This window comes from Empidonax traillii, unplaced genomic scaffold, assembly GCF_003031625.1.
Source record: "Empidonax traillii isolate 1590-97213 ecotype Southwest subspecies unplaced genomic scaffold, ASM303162v1 scaffold58:size1836614, whole genome shotgun sequence".
Classification (NCBI taxonomy): Eukaryota; Metazoa; Chordata; class Aves; order Passeriformes; family Tyrannidae; genus Empidonax; species Empidonax traillii.
The window spans coordinates 1,381,676-1,402,816 of NW_020955251.1; the positions used below are offsets into that span (position 1 = coordinate 1,381,676).

The following is a 21,141-nucleotide window of genomic DNA, read 5'->3' on the forward strand; positions in this document are numbered from 1 at the left end:
TGCAAAGGAAGCAATCAGGCATCCACAGCAATTTCTTATTTGTGGAAACCAGTATGTAAAGAGTGCTGCCACCACAAACTCTCACCTTAGAAGCTTCAGTGTTATCAGAAAACAAATACATTAAAATATAATAATTTATAGAATTTATCTATCTCTTGGTAACAATTTCATGCTAATATCCAAATGCATTTAACTTTCAGTACCATAGAATTACACCCAATTCAGTTTCTCTTCTTATCAGGAAGTTTCTAACAGCTTGGCATCTTCTCTGTTAATTAGTTCAGAAGTAGAAACATCTGAAAATTTAAAACTTACCTTTAAAGACGTCAAAAAAATATAAGTTATTTTAACCCTACATAAATTATTGACTATTTGGGATGTATTTTTGTAGTTAGTGGAGGAGTTAAAATCTGTGTATAAACTGCATGGTTTGTTCATGAAACTTTTATAGTCACTGACTGAGGTCTTGCAGAAGTAATACCATGTGACTGTGTAATTGCACAGGTTGTCTGAAATCATTCTTAAAAAAAAAGAGAAGCAGAAATGAGTTTGCTTAAACAACAGCTACTCAAACACTTCCAAAGTTTACCTTTCTCAACTTTCAGTGACTTTACTCTGAAATGTAAATATTATCTTAGCATTGGTGCCTTTTAAGCGTTTTCCTTTCTCTTCCTTAAAAGTAAAAGCTCAGCTTACTGTGCACCTTCCTGGTAACAGTCTCCCACCACTGGAGGGGTTGGAAACTTGAACCTCTCTCTGTTGCCCACTGGAAGCACAGCAGTGACTCCCAGAGTCCAGGCTTTGCTTGAGAGCTGAAGGTGTCCTGGGCTGTCAGGAACACTCAGGCAGAGGAGTTCTAGCCCCAAATTCTCTCTCTTATTCTCTCTGGCAAGTAAAGTCTTGTTGTTCCATGTGATCTCCCAGAAGAATAGATGGTCTGGAAGTTCTAATCCTTTTCCTCTGTTCCTAGGTAGTTTTGGGCTGTGGGGCAGCACCTGGTTTGGTTTAACTTCCTTTGCAGGTGCAGTAGTTGTTCTGGCAGCACTAAAAATCTTTCCGTGTGCAGACTTTCCTGCTGGAGGTTTGGCAGTGTAGTGGACTTGGCTCAGGAGAACACAGAAGTTGCTATTTTGACAGGCTGCCAAAATTTCACGCAACATAGCCAGAGCAAGGAAATTTGGAAGCAGCACCTGGGAATATTAAATGAGGATTTTCTTCACACTGATTCTTGAGTGGTCTCCTGCAAACACGGAAAGAGTGGTTGGTAAAACAGTGACAGAGAGTTAACATCTGAACTTCACCACATTTAGACCTAAACTCAGTGTTGTATAAACTGTATTATCTTTCCTCATTTTCAGGTTCCATTTGCATTTATTCAACGATGCTACTGTGACAGATGTTGTGGAAAAGGACATTCTTTGTGCTTGGAATTCTTTGACATCAAGCAGCTAATTCTTAAGATAATTTGCTTCAATTTCTTGAAGTATCAGCATTAGTTGAAGAATATGGCAGGAAATTCATAGATTAGTATGATAATTTTTATGGTTTCCTCTTCTTCCTTTTTGTCATAAACCTGCTAGTTCTTGCATTTATTTTGTTTTGCAGTGACTGTCTTTGCATCTTAAACAGAGCAACTTCTTCTGACACTAGAGATTTTTGTTTAATGCACTCAGCATCTTTGGTTATACTGAATTCTACCATCTCCACTTCTCTGATTCCAGCATATTGAACAGCACGTGTGAGTCACACGTTCATGTTGCTGAAGAACATCTATTTTTTGAAATATAGTCCTAAATCCTCTTTTCTAAGCAATAGAACCTGCAGTCCTGGGAGGACAGTAAGGTTTTCTGAAAAAATTTAAATTGTTTTACCAAACCTCAGCTTTTGTTTTAAACAGTTGGGAAAGCAGTATGGAGAAGGAAATGTCTTTTGAGTTGTTTTGAACTGAGTCCTTTCTTTGTGGATCCAAATAAAGAATGTTCATAGAAGAAGCAGTAAAGACTGAGAGAAAGTGATGTGTTTATTTTGAATTTTAGCATTATTTTGGTGATGGATAGATTAGACAGTCTAGGTTTAGTCTTTGATCATTGATACTTCATGGCATATAGGAGGTCAGTAATTTCCATGGCCTGGTGGATATTATATTGATGAAGGTCTAAGTTGCTGATTTTCATGTGACTTTGTTATAGGTTACTGTACTGATTTAAGATAAAACAGACTGTTCTGTGCACATATCTAAATGTTATTAAGCACATGTAATTGAAAAAATGAGTTATAAAATAGGTCCTTTGGTAAAATTAAACTTTAGAAGAGTAATAGTAGATCAAATACAGATTTTATTACCCTAGAAGTAGATGTGGGACGTAATTATTGATTAGATTATTTTTCTGTGTCTCAGAGAGCATGCCTTATGGCTCCTGTTTGTAACTTTAAATAGAGCTTGTTTGTGGTGCAAGATATTATGCCTGTCTGGGAGGTACAGTTTTAAGATTAGCAGTGTCTATAGAACCCATTTTCCTGAAAAGCAGAAGTAGTTCTTAATCATTCTTGGGCCTTAGATATCTAAGATGGATTGAGTCAGTGGGAGTCAGATCCTAAACTCTTAAATTATCAGTAGGATGCAGATATGGAGTTAAAACTTTCAAGGAAATGTTTCTGAAAACATATTTAAGTGCCCTTTCTGCATCAAAAACTCAGAGAGAAAAAGCAAGAAAACAGTACAGTGAGCACTGGGTTTTGTGTACTTGAATATTTGATAGGATGGTGCATCAAGCATTGATTGCACTTCTACTTCTTCTCTGACTGTTGAAGGATGTTTTTTTTTTTTCCTTACGATTTTTAGTTTCTTTCCCTTTTCTTACTGTCCACTTAATTAGATCCACTTTGGTTTGGCTTAGATCAGTACACACTTAATTGATTTATGCTGCAGCCACAGTTGATACTACCAGTACCTTGAAAGGAAGGTATGAAATTGGGGATTCTGATGCAAAGAGGAGGTAATTGGTATAAACTCTTTGTTTTATTAATTTCAGTTACCCTGCACATGATTTCATAGACTCAGCATTTTGCTTAAAAGCAAGTTAGCTGATGATCGTTTGTCTCAGAAAATCCTGAATCATCTGAAATGGAATCAAAGCAGGAATTTGCCATGTGAAGTGACCCGGTCCTTCAGTTATACACTGTGTGCAGAAACACAATCGTAGGAGGGCAAAACTGATACCTTAGGGAAGTTACTTCATGATTTATGAATGCAGATGGAAACTAATCTGAATCTGTTTTCCGACACAGTTGCTCAGCTTGACAATTCCTTTGTGTACTGGTGCATTTAACATAACCAATTATCTTTTGATTACAAATAGCTGTGTTAGTACTAACCTTGTAAATATATGTCTAGCGCTAAAAGACTACTGAAATGTGGTATTTTGACTCTAAATCTTTAGGAAGGAAAAGTGTGTATTGATGGATTGTGATATTTATTGGGTCATAATGTATTTAAATTTTCTTTAATGCATATGTTAGTGATTGTTTACCGTGATAAAGTACATAGAGGTCTCTGCAATGAGTTCTGCATGGAAAGAATTACCTCATGTCAGTGGTCACTCCTCAATTAAAAGTTCCATTAGCAGATGATTCCTGCTTCTGGTTTGTGTACTGATTGCATTTTATTGCCTCTAAATCAGGTTCCTAGACAGGGAATAAATAAACAGTTAGAGTGTGTGGTAATGGTATCCTGATCTTTTTTCACACTTGGGAACACCTACATCCATTTCAATCAATTAGGTTTGGAATATTTACTGAAATTCCTAATTCTGTTTGAACTGTCTTTAAAAATGACTAGTTTCAGTGCTATTAAAATACAGATTTATCTTAAAAGCATATCCAGAGGTTAGTTAGAGTAGTAAGTGTTTCAGTATTTCAGAAAATTAAATAAGGAGGAGGTGTTTTCTTTTTATCTTCAGTTCTTCCTAAATTATGTTTAAATTTGAGGCAAGGAAAATCTATTAAGCCTTTACTGGAACTTCAGTAATGAATGATAACTATCAGTTCTCCAGAGCATCCACAGGTATCTATAGTCCTTCCCTCTCCCATCCCTCAAAACCCTCCAAACGACATTGATAGCAATTTATATCATTTATATGGCATAAGTTACAGAGATAACTGTTCTTATTAAAACAGAAGGAGAGTATCAAGCTGATGAAATGGTGGTTTTCAGCAAATGCTGGCATTTCCAGAGCACTCTTTAGGTAATGAACATTATTGTCATTATATATGTCCTAAATTCTTAGAATAAAATTACTAATGTGACTTTCTATTTTTAAATTAAAAATTAACTCACGGTCATTACACTTGATATGTTCCAGTGGAGCCTTTGGAAATGGATCTTACATTTTTCTGTAAGTGTGTTCAAGGGTCATTTAGGAGTTTGTTCTGTGCTTGTCACACACTTGCCATCCCCTTCAGGGATTTGCACCCACTGCAGCAGATTTGACAGCAGGTCCTTCACTCCTGAGTCTTGCTGCCCCAAATCTCTGCAACTTCTATGATCTTGTACTTGCTGACCTTCAAATTCCCAGTGAGTGGGGAATCTGAAGTAAAACCAATTTAATAAAGGCTTTGTTATTTTCTTTAAAAATTATTTTGAAATCTGACGATATTCGCGCTGCTGCAGGGACTGTGAATAAAGCTCTCAGAAGCCAAATTACAATCATCTCTCTGGAGCTTTGGACTCCTGCTTTTTTAAAGGACAGAAAAGGCATCCAGTATTTGAACAAAAAGTGAGCTATGAATTTTCACAGTCATATAGGGAAGATAATGTACCAAATTTTCTGTTACTATGGCGATACATATACATTTTACTGTCTGCTACTGCAGAGCTCAGAGACTCAGAAACAGTGAATTAAAGTTCCCAAACATTGCATTGTGTCACACACATGAGAGAATTAGTTTTATTTTACCATATTGGCATTAGGAACAAAATAATTTTGTTTTTTCTCAATTCAAAGCACATTATTAGCATATTTGTAAGAAATATAAATTTCTATAAAAATCTATAAATTTCTAAATGCTGGCTTTAAAAATGCTTCAAAAATATGAGTTCATGTTAATTTTAATGTAACTTAAAATTTTAGTTTTATCTTTTTCATTAGGGTTGAAAAGGCTTTGCTGTCCCCTAAGGCTTTGTGAGTGTGATATTTCTAGGATATAAATAATAAGGTAGAAGGAAGTTCTAATGGTTTTGCTATTTTTCAGTCGTTTTTAATAATGGTTCTGTACAGCTTTGAAGATCTATTGCACTCTGTAAGTGCTAAGTATTATTTAATAGTAAGTGTTTAAAATTACTGAAATAGAAGAGGTTATGGTCTTGGGGGCTGATTATGGAAATAACTGAATTTAAGCTCAGTCTCTCACTGCCTCATCCCAAAAGCTGTGCATCTTTCTAGGCATATGACTTTAGCATTGTTTATGTTGTAAAATACAGTTCTGGTTTGTAAAGGATTATTGGAAAGTAGGAGCAATGACTGATTATTTTTCTTAAGAAAGATTTTAGTTGAAATAATAAATCAGAGAATTAATTGTAGACCTGAAAGTGTAAGTAAAGGCACTGGAGCTGCCTCACAGGGAGGGAGGTTTAGCTAGTTCAGCTGTCAGTTTGTTTACACAATTTGAACCTTATTCAGCGTGTTGTGATGCTCGTGTAACCTCTCCTATCTGGCTGAAATGACTGGAGTAGCTTAAATTTTGTCCAAATTTAAAACATGGCATGAAATCTTTTTGTTCTGAAGACCCATTTCCTAAATCTTGGGGTCATACCTGAACCTTGTGTGACCATGTAGTACTTAAATGATATCGTGGTAGTTACCATGTATAGTCCCAGTCAGGCATTATTCTTATGATGTTAAAATATGTCCTCCTTGACCAGAGAACTGTCACTTTTTTACTGCTGGATACAGCTGTCCTTCCAGCCCAGATCCTCAGTCCATAAAATACTATAGCTGATGGCATGCCTGTATTCTGAAAGGTGCTTGCCCTAAAGAACCATTCCTTGTTCCTCCACATCACAGATGTTTAATGAATGCATTCAGTATATTGATAAGTATCTGAACATTGTATTTTTCATCAGTGTAGATGCCCGCGTTGGGATCTGTCACTGAGCTGGGTAAAGGCTTTTGTAGCCAGTCCATGCTGCAATCAGTTACAGTCCCACTGTACTGTAATCCTGGGTAGCCAAGATTATTTAGAAGAGGATTAATAGGCTTCAGACTGTGTGTGAAAACCTATTAACCACAGTAGGCTTTCTGTTATTTGACTTATTTTTAATATTCTGGTGTGTTCTGCAGGCATTCACACACAAAGGGGGAGAGAAGTGTATGAAGTTTCTTTTACTGAGTACTGCATTTTTTGTAATTAAATAATTACTCGTGTCTTTCTAACCAAAAAAACCCTTATTTTAACCATATCTTAAGAAAATAAAAAAGAGTTGACATAACTGGGAGAACACAGGGGTGGGGAGTACTAAAAATAGTTTGTTACCTAAAACCAGATTTATTTTTTTGTTTTGTTGTTTCAGAATCTTTTAAGTCATTTTACTAGTTTTCTAGAGGTGTCATAACTTTGCTTGAAGAGCATCCCTAACCTACAGCAGTTTGAAATAGTGCTGGGGAAGCCAGGTTGGCATTTTCAGCAGGCATAACCTTTTAGCTCCTGGAAGTGTGGCACTTCTGTCCAGCTGGAATGTTAATATCCCAGCCTTTCAGGGAGGCAGAACTCTCTATAGGCTCTGTTAAGGTGTATGTGTTGACCCCACATCTAAACATTAGAAACTAGAAATCTACTGCCGGATTTGACCACCAGTTGCTCCTTTCATGACTTCCTACCTTGATTTTTACCTTATGCGAGTTAATTGCAATTTATGGGACTTCAGGATAGAGACAACGAAGTCAAGGCAGGGGCTCATCAGAGAGGAAAGTTGGAACGTGAACTCTCAGAATCCATCAGAGAACGGCATCAGTCCCATCAGTGATGACCACAAGAGTTAAAGGAATCTTGCCAAAGGGTGAGAGTACTTGCAGTTTTAAAGTGTAAATTGGTCAAGTTTGCTGGCTTTGATCTCTTGAAGCAGTGTATGAACAGGAAGTTCTGATTAGGCAAACAGAAGAAGACATCTCTCTCCAAGAGCAAGCCGGTTGCTTCCACTCGTGTTGTCGCTCATTGGCTGTGGGAGGAAAAAAGAGGACAACTTCTATGGGGAGAGCAGGAGCTTATTATTGTATTAACGTACATGTATCGGTATATTCTAAAGATGCAGCTTCATATTGCAGCTAATTAATCAACAGCTGGTTACCTCTGTGGTGGTCACCATTCCCTGGCCTGTCACTGGTGCTGGGCTCCTGCCTCCTTTATGTCGATGTTGCAGAAAGCCAGTTCAGGGAGTTAAACAGGCAAAAACCACTAAGCTTAAAATAGAGTAACTTAGAGCTCCCCAAGGCAGTTCAGTAAGGAAAAAGAAGGAAGGAGTGAAGTCTCCCTGTGGGCCATTGGATTACCTTCAGTAAGAAAAATACCCATCAGGGTGGACTTCCATGAGCAAATGGCTGCTCTGGGTTTGTGCTCATGGTGAGCAAATGATCTTGCTGTTCCTGCCCAGTTTCAGCCATGGCTGTGAGTTGGATCGGACTTGGATTTGAAAGCAAGCTCAACTTCAGTGTCCCAAGTGTGTCCATTCACAGCCACCCCACCCTGGTGAATCAGCAAAAGCTGATTTTTTTCATTGCTCTGGCAGGAATGGGTGGAATCACATCTTTCGGCAACAAGAGGTAGTTTGATCAATTTATGCTGACTGAGAAACAGGAAAGTTAGGTGGGATCTGAAAAACAAAGTTTCAGTTTATTTAGTCATGCTGTACATAGCATTTCTTAGCATCTGTGCACACTGCTGGAGCTGTAATGGTGGAATTTACCTCTTTGAAGGTAAATTGGAAACCCAGAGTTTATTATTACTTTATTTACCAGAGTTTTAGTGCATTTTTTATTAAACTTTGTTAGGACAGCTTGACTTTCAAACTAATTAAAACACTACTGTTTGTCTTCTTTCCAAAAATACTGTGTTTTGAATTTTGCAATCACTTAGCTAAGAGAAGGAGTAATTAAAGGTATTCTCAAGCTGCACAATTTAGTTTATTTAAAAATGCTTTATATAGTTTTTAGATGAAGTTATAAATGTTCACTTTGGAACTACCTGAAGATTAATAGTGATGCATTTGAAATGCATTATTTTTTTATTGATTCTTAATGTAGTAAATTACTGAAGTTATTTGGCAGCAAACAGAAATAGCCACTGATGTTGTTCACATTTATTTTCCTGATAGCGTCACAATTTGCATTAATTGCATTGCAGCTGCACTCACTTATATTAAAAAGCTTCTACCATAATTAATCCTTTTTATTTCAAATCATTTTGGCACAATTTCTAGCAATAAACACTCATAAAAGACAGACACTTGAAAAATAACATACAAGTTTCTTCAATATACCTATTGCTGCTTTTCCTGACAAGGAATTATTGATAGGCTTCTAGGATCAAGTGTTGCAAGTGGTGAAGACTTAAGACCAGTTTGAAAAATGCTAAGTGGATTGTTTTGCATAAAAAATAGACAGGTTTTGAATTTGTGTAATTAACCTGTGTTTAGAAAATACCTTGATTTATGTCTACATTTGTATTTCAGTTGCATACATTATGGAAATTTAATTTATAATCCATTTAGCTGATGTGATCATAGTTTTTAGTGCTATCATTTATTAGTCCTTGTATATTAAATGCTCTAAAGGCTTAAACCTGCCTTGTGTAAAAAATTACACCTCTGCATTTACATTTTATGAGTCATAGATGGAATTCCATTTTAAATTCAGGTAGCTTTGATATATTTAAGGAATTACAATAGCTTTATTGTTACTAATGCAGGAACAGCAAACACTGACCTTATACATTGCAAATTAATGATTTATCCCTCTAGTTTGCTTTTAAAGTCAACTATACAAATGAGGATTTCGACTTCTACACCTTGAATAAATCATATGGCTCTAAATATAATGCACCCTTTGGCTTTGAACTCGTTATTCTCAATTCTTTTGCAAGGTCTAACTCACCTCATAGAAATGTTCTTTCAGAAGTTTAAGGAATGGTGTATATTTTTCTTAACGTCTTTGTTGGAATATCATTGAGTGATTAGAGCTACATTTATTCTTCTTTTTTTCCCTTTTTTTTTTTTTTTCCCCCTCTTTGTGCTTCATTTTCTGACTTTGCAGCAGATTATGGAGGAATTAAGTAATGCTACAACACTGCTCTTGGAGAGTTAAAAGGGAACAAACAGTGATGTTACAGTGATGTTACGGTGGGGATGCCTTTTCTGATCAGCCTGTCAGTGATTGCAATGATCTGTAAAGATTTGGTTGTCCTTGGGAGAGATGCTGATGTGGCAAACAGACTGGACAGTGGGAATGGCTGTGGACAGAGAGCATGTCCTGGGTAGATTCTGTTTTTTTTAGAGCAATGGTCCTTTATTTAGAATAGCTCTGAAGTTTCCATCTCTCCTTCTTTTGAGAGCTACTATAAGTATTTTTTCCTTCCAGTCAAGAAGTTGTTACTGACTTCATGAAAAATCTGCAGAGTTGCTTTGCGTTTACATCGAAATGTGCTCATGCAGTAGCTGAACTGAGAGGGGTATTGCTGCAGTTTAGTGCATTTTGGAAAATTCTTGGGGATACTTTCAGTTTACAATAAAAATAAATTTTTCTTGAGTGCTGCATATTTGGGTCAGGTGCATTTTTAGGTCAGTAATCTTCTGACAGGTGTAGCAGTCAGGTGCAGAAAGGATTAGATGTGTGATGCAGTCGTAGCTGGTAGGCTCTTGGCTGGGAAATGAGGGTGGTTTGATTGTGCCATTGAAGCAGTAGAATTCACCACAAATGTGCAGCAGGGAATCTGCATAACAGTTTAGATTAGTTTAAAATGTAATGGGTTTGCAGAGTTATTTTTAAGGGGATGACTGTTCTACATGTAGCAATTTATATGAATGGAAGAATGCTGCTTGTGATGATGCTGATGGAAGTAGAGATGTTAACTTTTTTTAGGAGAGATTCTTGATGCAGTTGCATTGTCCTTTAGCAAACTTTGCTTTTCTTGCCAATCTGTGTGATTTGGACAAGAAGATTAATGACAGATAAGCAGTGACTCTACATTTTAAATCATCACATAATTAATTTTTTGAGATTTGGGGCCTTAGTGTTTCACAAGAATATTCACATTTCAAACTTTGAATGAATATTCTTAAATTCATGCAATATCTGGGCAATTTCTATACCAGAAGAACCTACTTAGGCACCACATTAAGAAGGAATTACAAAAAAATTAAGAAATAGACAGTAGAATTCCTGCATGTACAACAATAAAATCTAATGTGCTTTTAATTGCTTTCTTTTTCAGGCTCTTTATGAAAATATGCTGGTGGAGCTGCCATTTGCTAGTTTTTTCCTCTCAAAATTACTAGGGACAAGTGCTGATGTTGACATTCATCATTTAGCTTCATTAGATCCAGAAATGTACAAAAATTTGCTTTTTCTCAAGAGCTATGAGGGGGATGTGGAAGAACTTGGACTAAACTTCACTGTGGTGAATAATGACCTTGGAGAAGCACAGGTGAGAATGGCTCTCAATTTTTTTTTCTTTCATGTATGACTGTGAATCATTACTACCCCTGCTAATTCATTTTTTTAATTTAAATGTGATAGGAAACAACTGTTAAAGGTGCTGTGATTCTGACTCAAGATTTGGAGTAGACAGTAATTAACCATGTACTGAAAAGAAATAACTTGATGATGACTTAAAGATCTTGTGGTAAACTACAGTGATTATTTTATAGCAGTCATACATATAAAGTTCTATTGCCTGAGATAATTTCTTGAGCAAAATATTTTATGTTGGTTCTTCAGTGGCACTTGAAGTGATTGGAAAAGTTAGATGATATGTAAACCATAGAAGTAGTACCTGGTTTTGGAGTTGGAGTTAGCTGTCAAAATGGTTTTAAATACTGATTATAGAAATGATCCTTTATTGTGAGATAAGCATTGTTTCCTTTATCTGTAATTTTCAAGGTAGAGAGCTTGAGGTTTGACTGACCTTAATTTTTCTTTTTACACCTCTCCATTTTTGTAAAGTGTTGAGAAACCTGATAAGTCAGAGAGGATAAATGGTGTTCAGTGCTTCTAAAAAGCAGTTAGGTGCCTAAGTATGATATTTTTTTAATGCAGTTGTACTGAATAATTTGATTATGGCTTTTGTTTGCTTTGTTGTGTGTACTAAAGATCACACTCATAGTAGGAAATAAATGTCACTAGAGCTTTAATAGCATGTCTTTATGTGCTAATGCAGTTAACCTCCTTAGGTAAAGTCTTTTGTCATGCTTGCTCTTTCATTTTTGAGGATTTAAAATGGTGTACTACTTATGGTGTGTTTATACTGGATTATGGTACATAAGTGGCTCAAAAAAGCAAACCTGAGCATGCTGTGATGTGCAGCAGCACATGAACTGAGCCTCTTTTCTTGAGGAAGAGGCAGAGACTTTAGAAGGGGGTGAGCAGTTCTCTGGGGTTTGCCTGTTGCTCAGGGAGGCTGAGAACTTCTGTGATGCAGCAGCACCACTGAGATGCAGGAACTGGTTCTGTAAATTGTTAGGTTGAGTTCTCTGCTGCCAAGACTTCTGCTTGAACAGCATCAGGCTTGGATTTCATTTTACTCTTCTGTCATCCATTTTCTGTCATTTTGGAAGATCCTAATACCTGGATTATATTAAGTTTTACAAAAGTATCTCAGATTTGGGGTTCCTACAGCATACTACAGGGGAGAGTCAACAGTTGCCTGATACAAGTAATGTTTAATATTGAACATGTGCCATATCTACTTTTCTCCTGTGGATTACACTCCCTATACGAAACCATCTGACCTGCTCTGTCTTTAGAGGAACACTCAAAAACTTGAGAGAAAGACATGTGCAACAAATAAACCATTAAAAGCACGTTCTTAAAGCACCTGCTCTGCTCTTAAAGTACCCTGTGCTCTAATGACTGGTACTGAGGTCTGCTGTGCCCAGGTTTGTGTCCTGGGTTGCAGAGCACACGAGGTGGTAGTTTCCAGTTTAACCTGGGATTTTCAAGGAGGAGGGGAAGGTCAAAATTGTAAAACCATTTGTTTAACTGCACTGAAAATAATAGCTTTGTTGGTCACAGCTAACGCCCGTCCAGGTTAGTATCTCATGAAAGGTGAAAAGTAGCACATATTTTCTGGAGAAGTTTTGGTTTCCCTACTTTATACGTCTACTCGGTATGTCCTCAAAAATGAGCCACACAAGTTAGAACCTACCTCAGTAAAAGGACATAGAAAGGGGAAATAGCTCAGAAATAACATTAAAGGAGATCCAAGTTAAAAGATGTTGCCAGATCTACCTTTTCCAACAAAAAGCTGTCAAAAGTGCATTCTTGCCTGGAAGCCCAGTTTGTTTGTTAAAATACTCTGAGGGCTATGGCATATATAAAGACTTTTGATATGTAATTGTTTGGTGTAATTTTAAAAGGAAGATTAAATATAATAGTGAGTTACTGAGCAGCAAAATGAAATGTAAGTTAATATAAATATTCTGATTTGCTGTGTTTATACTTGGAGAGAGAACACTGTACCCATAAAGTATAACCATCTTTTTATGGCACTGACTGCATGTTAGTGTAGTTCAGCAGAACCTTGGTTCTTGTCACTTTTCTTCTGCCTTACAATACAAGAAGTTACTTCTTTTACTTCATTTCATTAACTTAATAAACCTCATACGGGTAAATACATTTTGTCTGCTATTTGACTTGTAACCACTGCATACTAATTGATTGTGCCAAGGTAAGGCTAATTCTCTTTAGGAAAAGAGCTTAATTTGCAGTCCTTATGTTGAATGTACATTATCTCTAGTTTTCAGCTAAACAACCACTTTAGTGTTTAATAAATTAGTGCCCAATAAATGCATCATAAATCTATCACTGTAAATAGCTGTCCTCATGGCAGTGTCCATCCACCAACTGTGGCACAAAAGCATTATCTGCAATGAAAGACACATTCAAAAGGGGCTCTATTGCCTCTGTCAGTAGTAGAAGGTAGAAATTCTATTATCAGTGTATTGATTCCAATCCTGTAATGTGCTTTTAGATCCCATTAAACTATTGTCAAAGTGCATTCACCAGAAGTTGAAAAAGGTACTTAATAATTTGCACATTAGACCTGCTAATTAGGGGAGTTATGCCATCAACCTTATCTTCCAACCCCAAATAGCTTTAGCTTTTGATAAAGAACTATCTAATGCAGTGATACCAGCCTACATTTCAACTGCTGGGTCTCCTCCATAAAATGGTGGCCAGTAAAAAAGTCTCCAAAGGATGTCAGGTGCCTTCAAGTAGCAGTGTATATTGATTTAATTTTTCCCTTTATCTTGTAGATTAGATGATAATAAAATGGTTGTAAAAGGTCTGTAATAAGAATAAGGTTAACAAATTCAAGGAAATAACTTCTCTTTTCAGACCTCTGACCCTCCTCTTCTCTGAATGAGAGGAGGATGAGTTTTGGGGCTGTCCAGGGGAAGAGGGGAAGCTGCAAGTATGCATTTGTCTTCCCTCAGAAATGTTAGATGCTGCACTCCAGCATGTCTGCTCAGACATTGATTCTTGAGATTACATGGATTGGAAGTTGAGTGTCATCAGAAGACTCTATAAATAAAGTGGAAAAGCACAAATCCACAGGAAAGCACCATGATACACACGGCAGCAGTTCCTATGAAATCCATATGTTATGGAAGTTGGTGTTGGGACACCTTGGGCTTTTTAAACAGGCATGAATGGCATTGCTGACACTGAAAATATGCTGACTCAGTAAAGGGGAGTTCTTTGCCTTTAAATTTCTCTGAGCAAACATTTTAAAGTGTTAAAAACAGTTCTGAAAGTTTCCGTCTTGGCAACCTCTGGAACAGGATACAGCAGCTTAGATGAATTATTTTGGAGGTTTTTCAGAAGCAAAGTATTTAAGCTGAGGCTGATCCTTCTCAGGCAGATTCATAGCAGTTACAGCAAATGCATTCTTAGGCACTGATGTGCAATCTCCTACCTGGAACTCCTGCCTGAACATCTGGAAAGCAGATGACAGGGAATGAAAGAAAAAAAACCAGCTTTGCTGACTTATTTTCAGAATGGGGGAAAAAACTTTAGGGGTGAGATGAACAAAAGTGATCAGAGACCAAGCAAAAAAAAAAAAAGTACTTTATCTGTCTAAAAAACAAGTGTATAGGAGTTTTTGACTATCTGTAAGAGAGCTTTGTAATATTGCATTGGAGGTTCTGTGATTGTGTGAAGAGATAGGTAACATGCTGAGTGTCTTCATGCACAAAGAAAAATACCTAGATGAGAGAAAAAAATATTTTTTCCTAAAGTGTTTCCTGCTTTATCCTCTAAATATTCTCTTTTTGTCTGTTGGATTGGGAAGCAGCTGCAGCTGGCAGATATGTGTGAGTAGCCACAAGCCTAAAATTTGTCTGCCAACAGAGACTTGCCTTTTTCTGCCCATCATCACATTGCAATTCTGCTTTTTGTGACAAATTAGCCAGAAGACAAATCCCCTGAATTCTGCTTGACAAACATTATATTATTTACTGTTTTGCTGTTTTTTGGTGTGCATTTAATTAATTATTATGATAATGTTCAAAATAGTGTATATAATAACTCAAAATTATTATCTGAACTGTTTACTTGAACTCCAACCGTATCTAAAATAGAGATTTTAGCTGATTGTTTTACACAAGCTGTGGTGGTTTTCCTAAATAAGGATACAAGTTGATTACATTTTTAGTATGTACCTGCAGAAACATATAATTGAATTCGTAGGCAGGAAAAGCTGAAATGCAGGCAACTGTGGTTTGGAGTGTATCTCACCTTCAGTCAGAGGCCTGATGCAGTACTTCTGTCCACAGTACTAAAAAAATGCAAATACCTTTGCTTTCAGATTTTTGAAAATACGAGACTTTTCATTTTGAAGACATACTTTGTGAGTAGGGATTCAAATTTGGTTATCTGGTATTGTCTGAATGATGTGAATGCTTGTCTGAATTATGTGTATGGTTTGATTGCCTTTAATACTGTGAGATTTTGGTAATGAACCGAGTGAAAATGCTTCTGTTTGTTGTTTGTTTGTTTGTTTAAACTTAGATCTACAAAATAGAAACTAAAGTGATGACACAAGTCTGTAGTTTTCTGGTCTGGGCCATCCCGTGTGACCTGTGTTATTGCCTTGCACCATCTAGTGGTGAAAACTGGATGGATAAAAGTGAAGATACAAGCTGATAAAGCTTTTAAGATGTATGAAGTTGTGCTGTGGCTTTTTGAAAAGGAACTCTTCAACAATCATTCCCATTAGAATTAATGGGAATCGTACAATAGTTCCTTTAAAACACCATGGAAACCTTGAATGACTGACAAGTGAAGTGCATCAACATTTACAATAGCTTTACTCCTACCCAGTGTTACTGTCTTCTGTTTTACAGCCCTCTTAGCCTTTATGGCAGAATATATTTATTATTTGTGCTACATTATCCCTCAGTCTTGGATGATACTTTGACAAAACAATGGTAAAATTAATCTCACTTTGACAAACTCTGAAAAGGATAGTCAGATCACCAGGCAATGCAGTTAACTGAGTGCTGTACTCTTACTTGTGGCAATGCAGGGCTAGGGGGAGGAAGGGGAGTACAGAAGTGTTGGATCAGAAATCAAGGTTTGCTAATTAAGAACATAAAAATAAAATAAATAATAGGATTTGTTAAAAAAGAACATCCTTTGTCTTGTTTTCTAAAACTAGTGGTGAGAAAGGCTACAACACTTCTTTTCCTCTGATTTGCAGGAAGAACATTATAGGGAGAGAATAGCTTTTATTATAAAATGAATACAACTTGCCTGACGTCCCTGGAGCACTGTGGAGCCAATGCTGTTACAATGCAAATGTAAATTAATCTATGTCCCATTTGTGTTTGCTGACCTGCAGGGAAGGTCAGACGTTTTACTTCACTTAGTTCTGGGTTGAATATTAAAATACAGCAGTTTTCTAAATCATCCTGCCTGTAGTTCCCTTTTGCTATTTTAGGAAAGAGGTCAGTTCCAGCATATTTTTGTGTAAATACTGAGCTCACAGAAATTATTATTTGCAAGTATAGTAATACCTATTAGTTATTCTGTTGTTGGTGTTCCTATTCTTAAGAGAAGGATGAGTTAGGTGATACAAAAAATGCTTTAATATGGCCCAATTCAGTATGTCCATACCTCAGAGAGAGGGATTGTATTGGGTGAAGTATTGTCAAAAGAACAAGGAATTCTGCAGTTTGGCAGAAGAAGCAGAGAAGGTTTGTAAGTGGGCAGATAGCAAAGTATTAGTGATGTTGAGGTCTCAACACTGATCTGTTCATGTGGAACGTCATTGGTAGTTCTGATACTGTAAAGGTGAAGAGGACAAGAATTTAATAAGTAAGAGAAAGCTTTCTGATCTTGTTAGGCTTTGTTAAAGGGTGTTTTATAGGAGGAAGTCAAAGAAACCTGACTTACTTTAGTTCAGTTAAAAAGTCTTTGGGAAGATGAGTGAAGTTGCTGCCCATAAGTAATACATGATGGATATAATTGAAGGGGAAGGAAGGAGCCGGTTAAGCTACAGGACAGTATTGAAATTCCAGTGATGATAGTAAAATTACCACAGTGGGATAAACACAGTACATTTCTAGGCTGATTTGTTGCCTGCAGTAGCAGAGGAGACAGCAGTGCAGGAACCCCTTCTCATCAGCTGTTTCCACTGTGGTATGGAACAAGTCCCATACTTGTATTTATACTCCTTGTGGACTTCATCAGCAAAAATACCCTCACCCTCAGGCCAGTCAGTGGCCCCAGATGCTGTCCTGTACCCCTGGAGTGGCCGACAGGCTCACAGGGAGAACCCTCTTGCATCCTGAGTCCCGGGTTCTTGCCGAAGGGGACTCGCTCAGAAGGGACCAATACAGGATATGAAATGGTGACAGCTAAACTGACACCTTCCTTTTACTTAATTCTTACAGGAGTAGGGTTTAAGCAGAGTCAGTACAACCTGCACACAGAGATGGTGGAGTATGGACGAGGTGTTTTACTGTAGGCATTAACAAAAGCAAGAAGTTTGCAGTCCAAGGATTAAAGTGAGAAGTAAGATGTATTTTTAAGGCCTTTTGTAATTCAGGTTGTGGTAGCTTATCAAAGAAGGTGGTAGATACTCCATCACAGGACTGCCTGTCTAAAAAACATGCTCTAACTCATCTGTGGATTTATGGAGTTAAATACAGGAACCTCTAGATGGAATTCTCTGGCCTGTGTTACCTGGGAGGTTGGAATTCACAGGTCTTCATGGTCTCTTTCTCCTTAAAGAACTATGAATCAAGTAAAAATCTGAATGCTCAAAAGCCCTGTGATTTTTTAATCTTACCATTTTGTATGTTTTGCTTAGCACTAGAACAGCTCACATTGCTAGGTATTACACCACCAAAGGAGCTATTCATGTGTTTGATTCTCTGTGCTCTAAAGATGTCATCATTACCACAGTCTGAAATGCACAGTTTTAAAAAAATTACTCCAGAGTGTAGAAAAACAAACGGTTTCTGGAAGAGTTCAGAAGGTAAAAGTACCTCAGCTTTTCAAATTTTTTAATTCTTCTGTTAATACTCTATTAATCCCTTCCAATTGGGCTGCTACTTCACAAAATTACCCTCATGCAGTAAGAGTAGAATATGCAAAGGCTGGTAGTATTTTAATAACAACTACCCTTCATCCTTTGATCATTATGCAATTACAGTATCTTTGGGTTGGGGGTTTTTCTTTAAAAATTTTTCCATTCTGAGGTGTGGCGTACTCGAAGGACAAAAGTTAAACTTCTCAGTAGAAAAAGAAATTTGTTTGTTTTTTACTTTTATTGAATGTACTGAGCATGTGTAGTTTAGATTTTCAGCAGTAGGAATTGTGAGTGCTGAGCATTCTGTAAATCAGACTTGTATCAGAACCTAAATTTTGACTCAGCAGACATTGCTTTTACCATAATGTGACCCTACAGAATCCACCAGCATGAAATGGAGAAGAATCCAGCCAGTGCCACACAGCTTCCCTAATCCAGTGGGAAGGAGAGTGCTCTGTGTGAGCTCTGTGCTTACACAGGCTACTCTTCCTTCCAGGGCACTAGGTGGCATCAGTGAAGCTGGGGTGAGATGGCCAAGGGGCATATTTTCACCTCAGTTCCTGTCTGACTTGCAGTGGTGAATTTAGTGTTACACACTGTTCCTATAAAAGAGCTCTGACTGTGCTGAATCTGCTTTCTGGTGATAAACCATGGGGCCTTGTGATCAGCTGCATTGGCAGTGGGGGATCTAGGTCTAAAAGCTGGGTGCCATAGAATGTGCTCTTAGAAACAAACAGAAACAAAGCCCCTACCTTCACAACTCATCATTTTTTGTCTTATTTTGAGGTGAACATTCCTGAGTATATTCTAGTCCACCTCAAATGTACACATCACTTACTAGGATGTTTTGCAGCTCGATTTCGTGGTTACAGCACACAGAATTAAAGTTTATCAAGGTGGTGAAAATTGCTGTGTTTATAGGTGGTAGAGCTGAAGCCGGGTGGAAAAGACATTCCCGTTACCAGCGCCAACCGCATCGCCTACATCCACCTGGTGGCAGACTACAGGTTGAACAAACAAATCCGGCAGCATTGCCTGGCTTTCCGTCAGGGGCTGGCCAACGTTGTGAATCTTGAGTGGCTTCGAATGTTTGATCAGCAGGAAATACAGGTACTTCTGCTTAAAACTGCAGAAAACAATTGCTCTGAACAGAAATAAATCCGACTTTTTTTTGCCTGTAACGTAACGGTCTAATTTCCTTCGCTATCAGGTTCTGACTTCTGGTGCCCAAGTTCCTATTAGTTTGGATGATCTTAAATCTTTCACAAATTATTCAGGTAAGCATATTTTGCTTATATAAGAACATGTATTATGACTGACTCAGGAATAAATAAACTTGCTTTTTACCCCAACTTTTAAGAAAAAGTTACAGGGTCATTCTTGTTACCTGTGGCCAAACTTGGTGAACAGGCCTGAATTTCAGAAGACTGGTTAAATTTACAACCCAATTTTATAAATGCTGGGAAATAGAGATATGTAGTTTGTTTTATTCACACACTTAAATGCAATTTTATAGTGGATAATTAGAGTATGTTCCTTTTCTAAATTAAAGGTAGTCAATGATTGTATCTAGTTGATCTGAAAATAAGTCTGCAAATTATGACCACATTCAGGTACTTACCATTTCTCAGACAGTCTGAAGAGAGAGCTCATATTTTTATCTTGTGAGAAATGCAAGATACCTTACTTTATTCTTTCCCTGCGTTTTCATGAATGTAATCAAAAAGTAGCTACTAAATCAGTTCACATCGGGGCTTACCTCAAGAAAAGTTGATTCACTCAATAACATCCCAGGTCTTGCAAATTTTGCACACTCTAGGAGTAATCTGGAGTTATTAGCTAAATGCTAAACTAAATAAAATTAATTCAAAATATGATTCAATGAAGAAAACTTCAGTTAAGAAGCTGAGGGATACAGTAACCGTAGATAAGCAATGAAACTGAAAATGCAGTGATCAGAGATCTGTAGATACTAGAAGCAGCAGTATCAGCCTGCTGCTTACAATATTTTCCCCAAACTTTTCAAGATTGATGCTAAGTTTTCCTGAAGAATTTGTTTCTTACGTAAAACTATTCTACCTGTAAATCACTTCCGTCTCATTGTAGGTGGCTACACAGCAGACCATCCTGTAATTAAAATATTCTGGAGAGTTGTTGAAAGCTTCACTGATGAAGAGAAACGCAAACTACTCAAATTTGTCACAAGCTGCTCTCGACCTCCTCTTCTGGGGTTTAAGGTGCGTGTCCTGTGACTGCCTGTCAGGTTTTTGTAAATGCTGCAGATGTTGATCCAAGCTTTTCTTGTCTGTGAATCTACAATTTGAGAAGAATATTCCTCTGTCACTACTGAAACAGCTTCAGTGTTTGCATTTGCATGTGTAATAAGTATAGTTTTAAAATACTAAGTGAAGTGTTATTCTGTTCTTTACTGTTAAACTGCAAAACCTACAAACCCCTTTGGTCAGAGCATTCTCTGTGTGCCATGGAAGGCCATGCTGCCATTTCATGTTCCTGTGCAGAAGCAGAATTGCTACCAGTTTCAAGGAACAGGTTGAGTTAAGAACAGTGTCTTTTAAGTCAGGCAAAAGAGAAATGGGGATATAAAAGCAGCTATTAAATTTGAACGTCTTAAATTAACTGTTTGAAGCAGGACATGTATTATCTTTTCTTCTAATTCACATTTACCTGCTTTTAGGTGACAGCTCAGTATCCTCTGTAGATAAATATTTTACTGGTGTCTCCAGATTGCTATTTACAGGGCAGCTTAAGTGTGAAGAAAACTTTTTGTCTACTGCTGATAAAACCAAAGAAAGGCCAAGGCAAGGTGAAGACATTTTGAAACTAAATTCTGTGGATATTCTACCCATGAGTTTCACTGCAGTGCAAAATTCTGGTTAAAAACTGGTCGTGGCCTTCATTTCCTCTAAAATGTGGGAACATTCAGTGCTGTGTGGTGTTGTTCCCATGGGATGGCAACATATCCTCCATCTTCAATATCTCTAATCTATAGCTCAGCTTTTATAGACACCTAAGAGAGGAACTGGCACTTAGTTAGCAGTTTGACTGCTCCATGTGTCAACTTCAGGATGAAATAAATCATGTCTTAGACCCCACAAAACATACTAACTAGATCCCCTAGAACAGTAAAGAGCATCCGTAGATTTGGATATGGAGACAATGGAGGTGGCTGCTTAATCACATGAATCCTATCTGGGGTATTCGTTGATTGATTTATGTGACTGATTATTTAAAAGCCTGCAAGCATTTCTCCTAAACTCCCTAAGACCACGTGAATATCACTGTACAGGGCTCCAGCAATGAACAGGACAGCAGGAA

At 37.3% G+C, this 21,141-nt stretch overlaps 1 protein-coding gene across 1 annotated transcript in view; it reads left to right on the forward strand.

Annotated features, from left to right (window-relative positions):
- Nucleotides 1-21,141, forward strand: part of UBE3C (ubiquitin protein ligase E3C) — a 72,802-nt gene that overhangs the window by 46,012 nt on the left and 5,649 nt on the right. The window contains exons 19-22 of the mRNA XM_027879795.1: nt 10,480-10,692; nt 18,727-18,915; nt 19,016-19,082; nt 19,912-20,042. Of these exons, the coding sequence (XP_027735596.1) occupies nt 10,480-10,692; nt 18,727-18,915; nt 19,016-19,082; nt 19,912-20,042 (600 nt within the window). The remainder of the gene's footprint in view (nt 1-10,479; nt 10,693-18,726; nt 18,916-19,015; nt 19,083-19,911; nt 20,043-21,141) is intronic.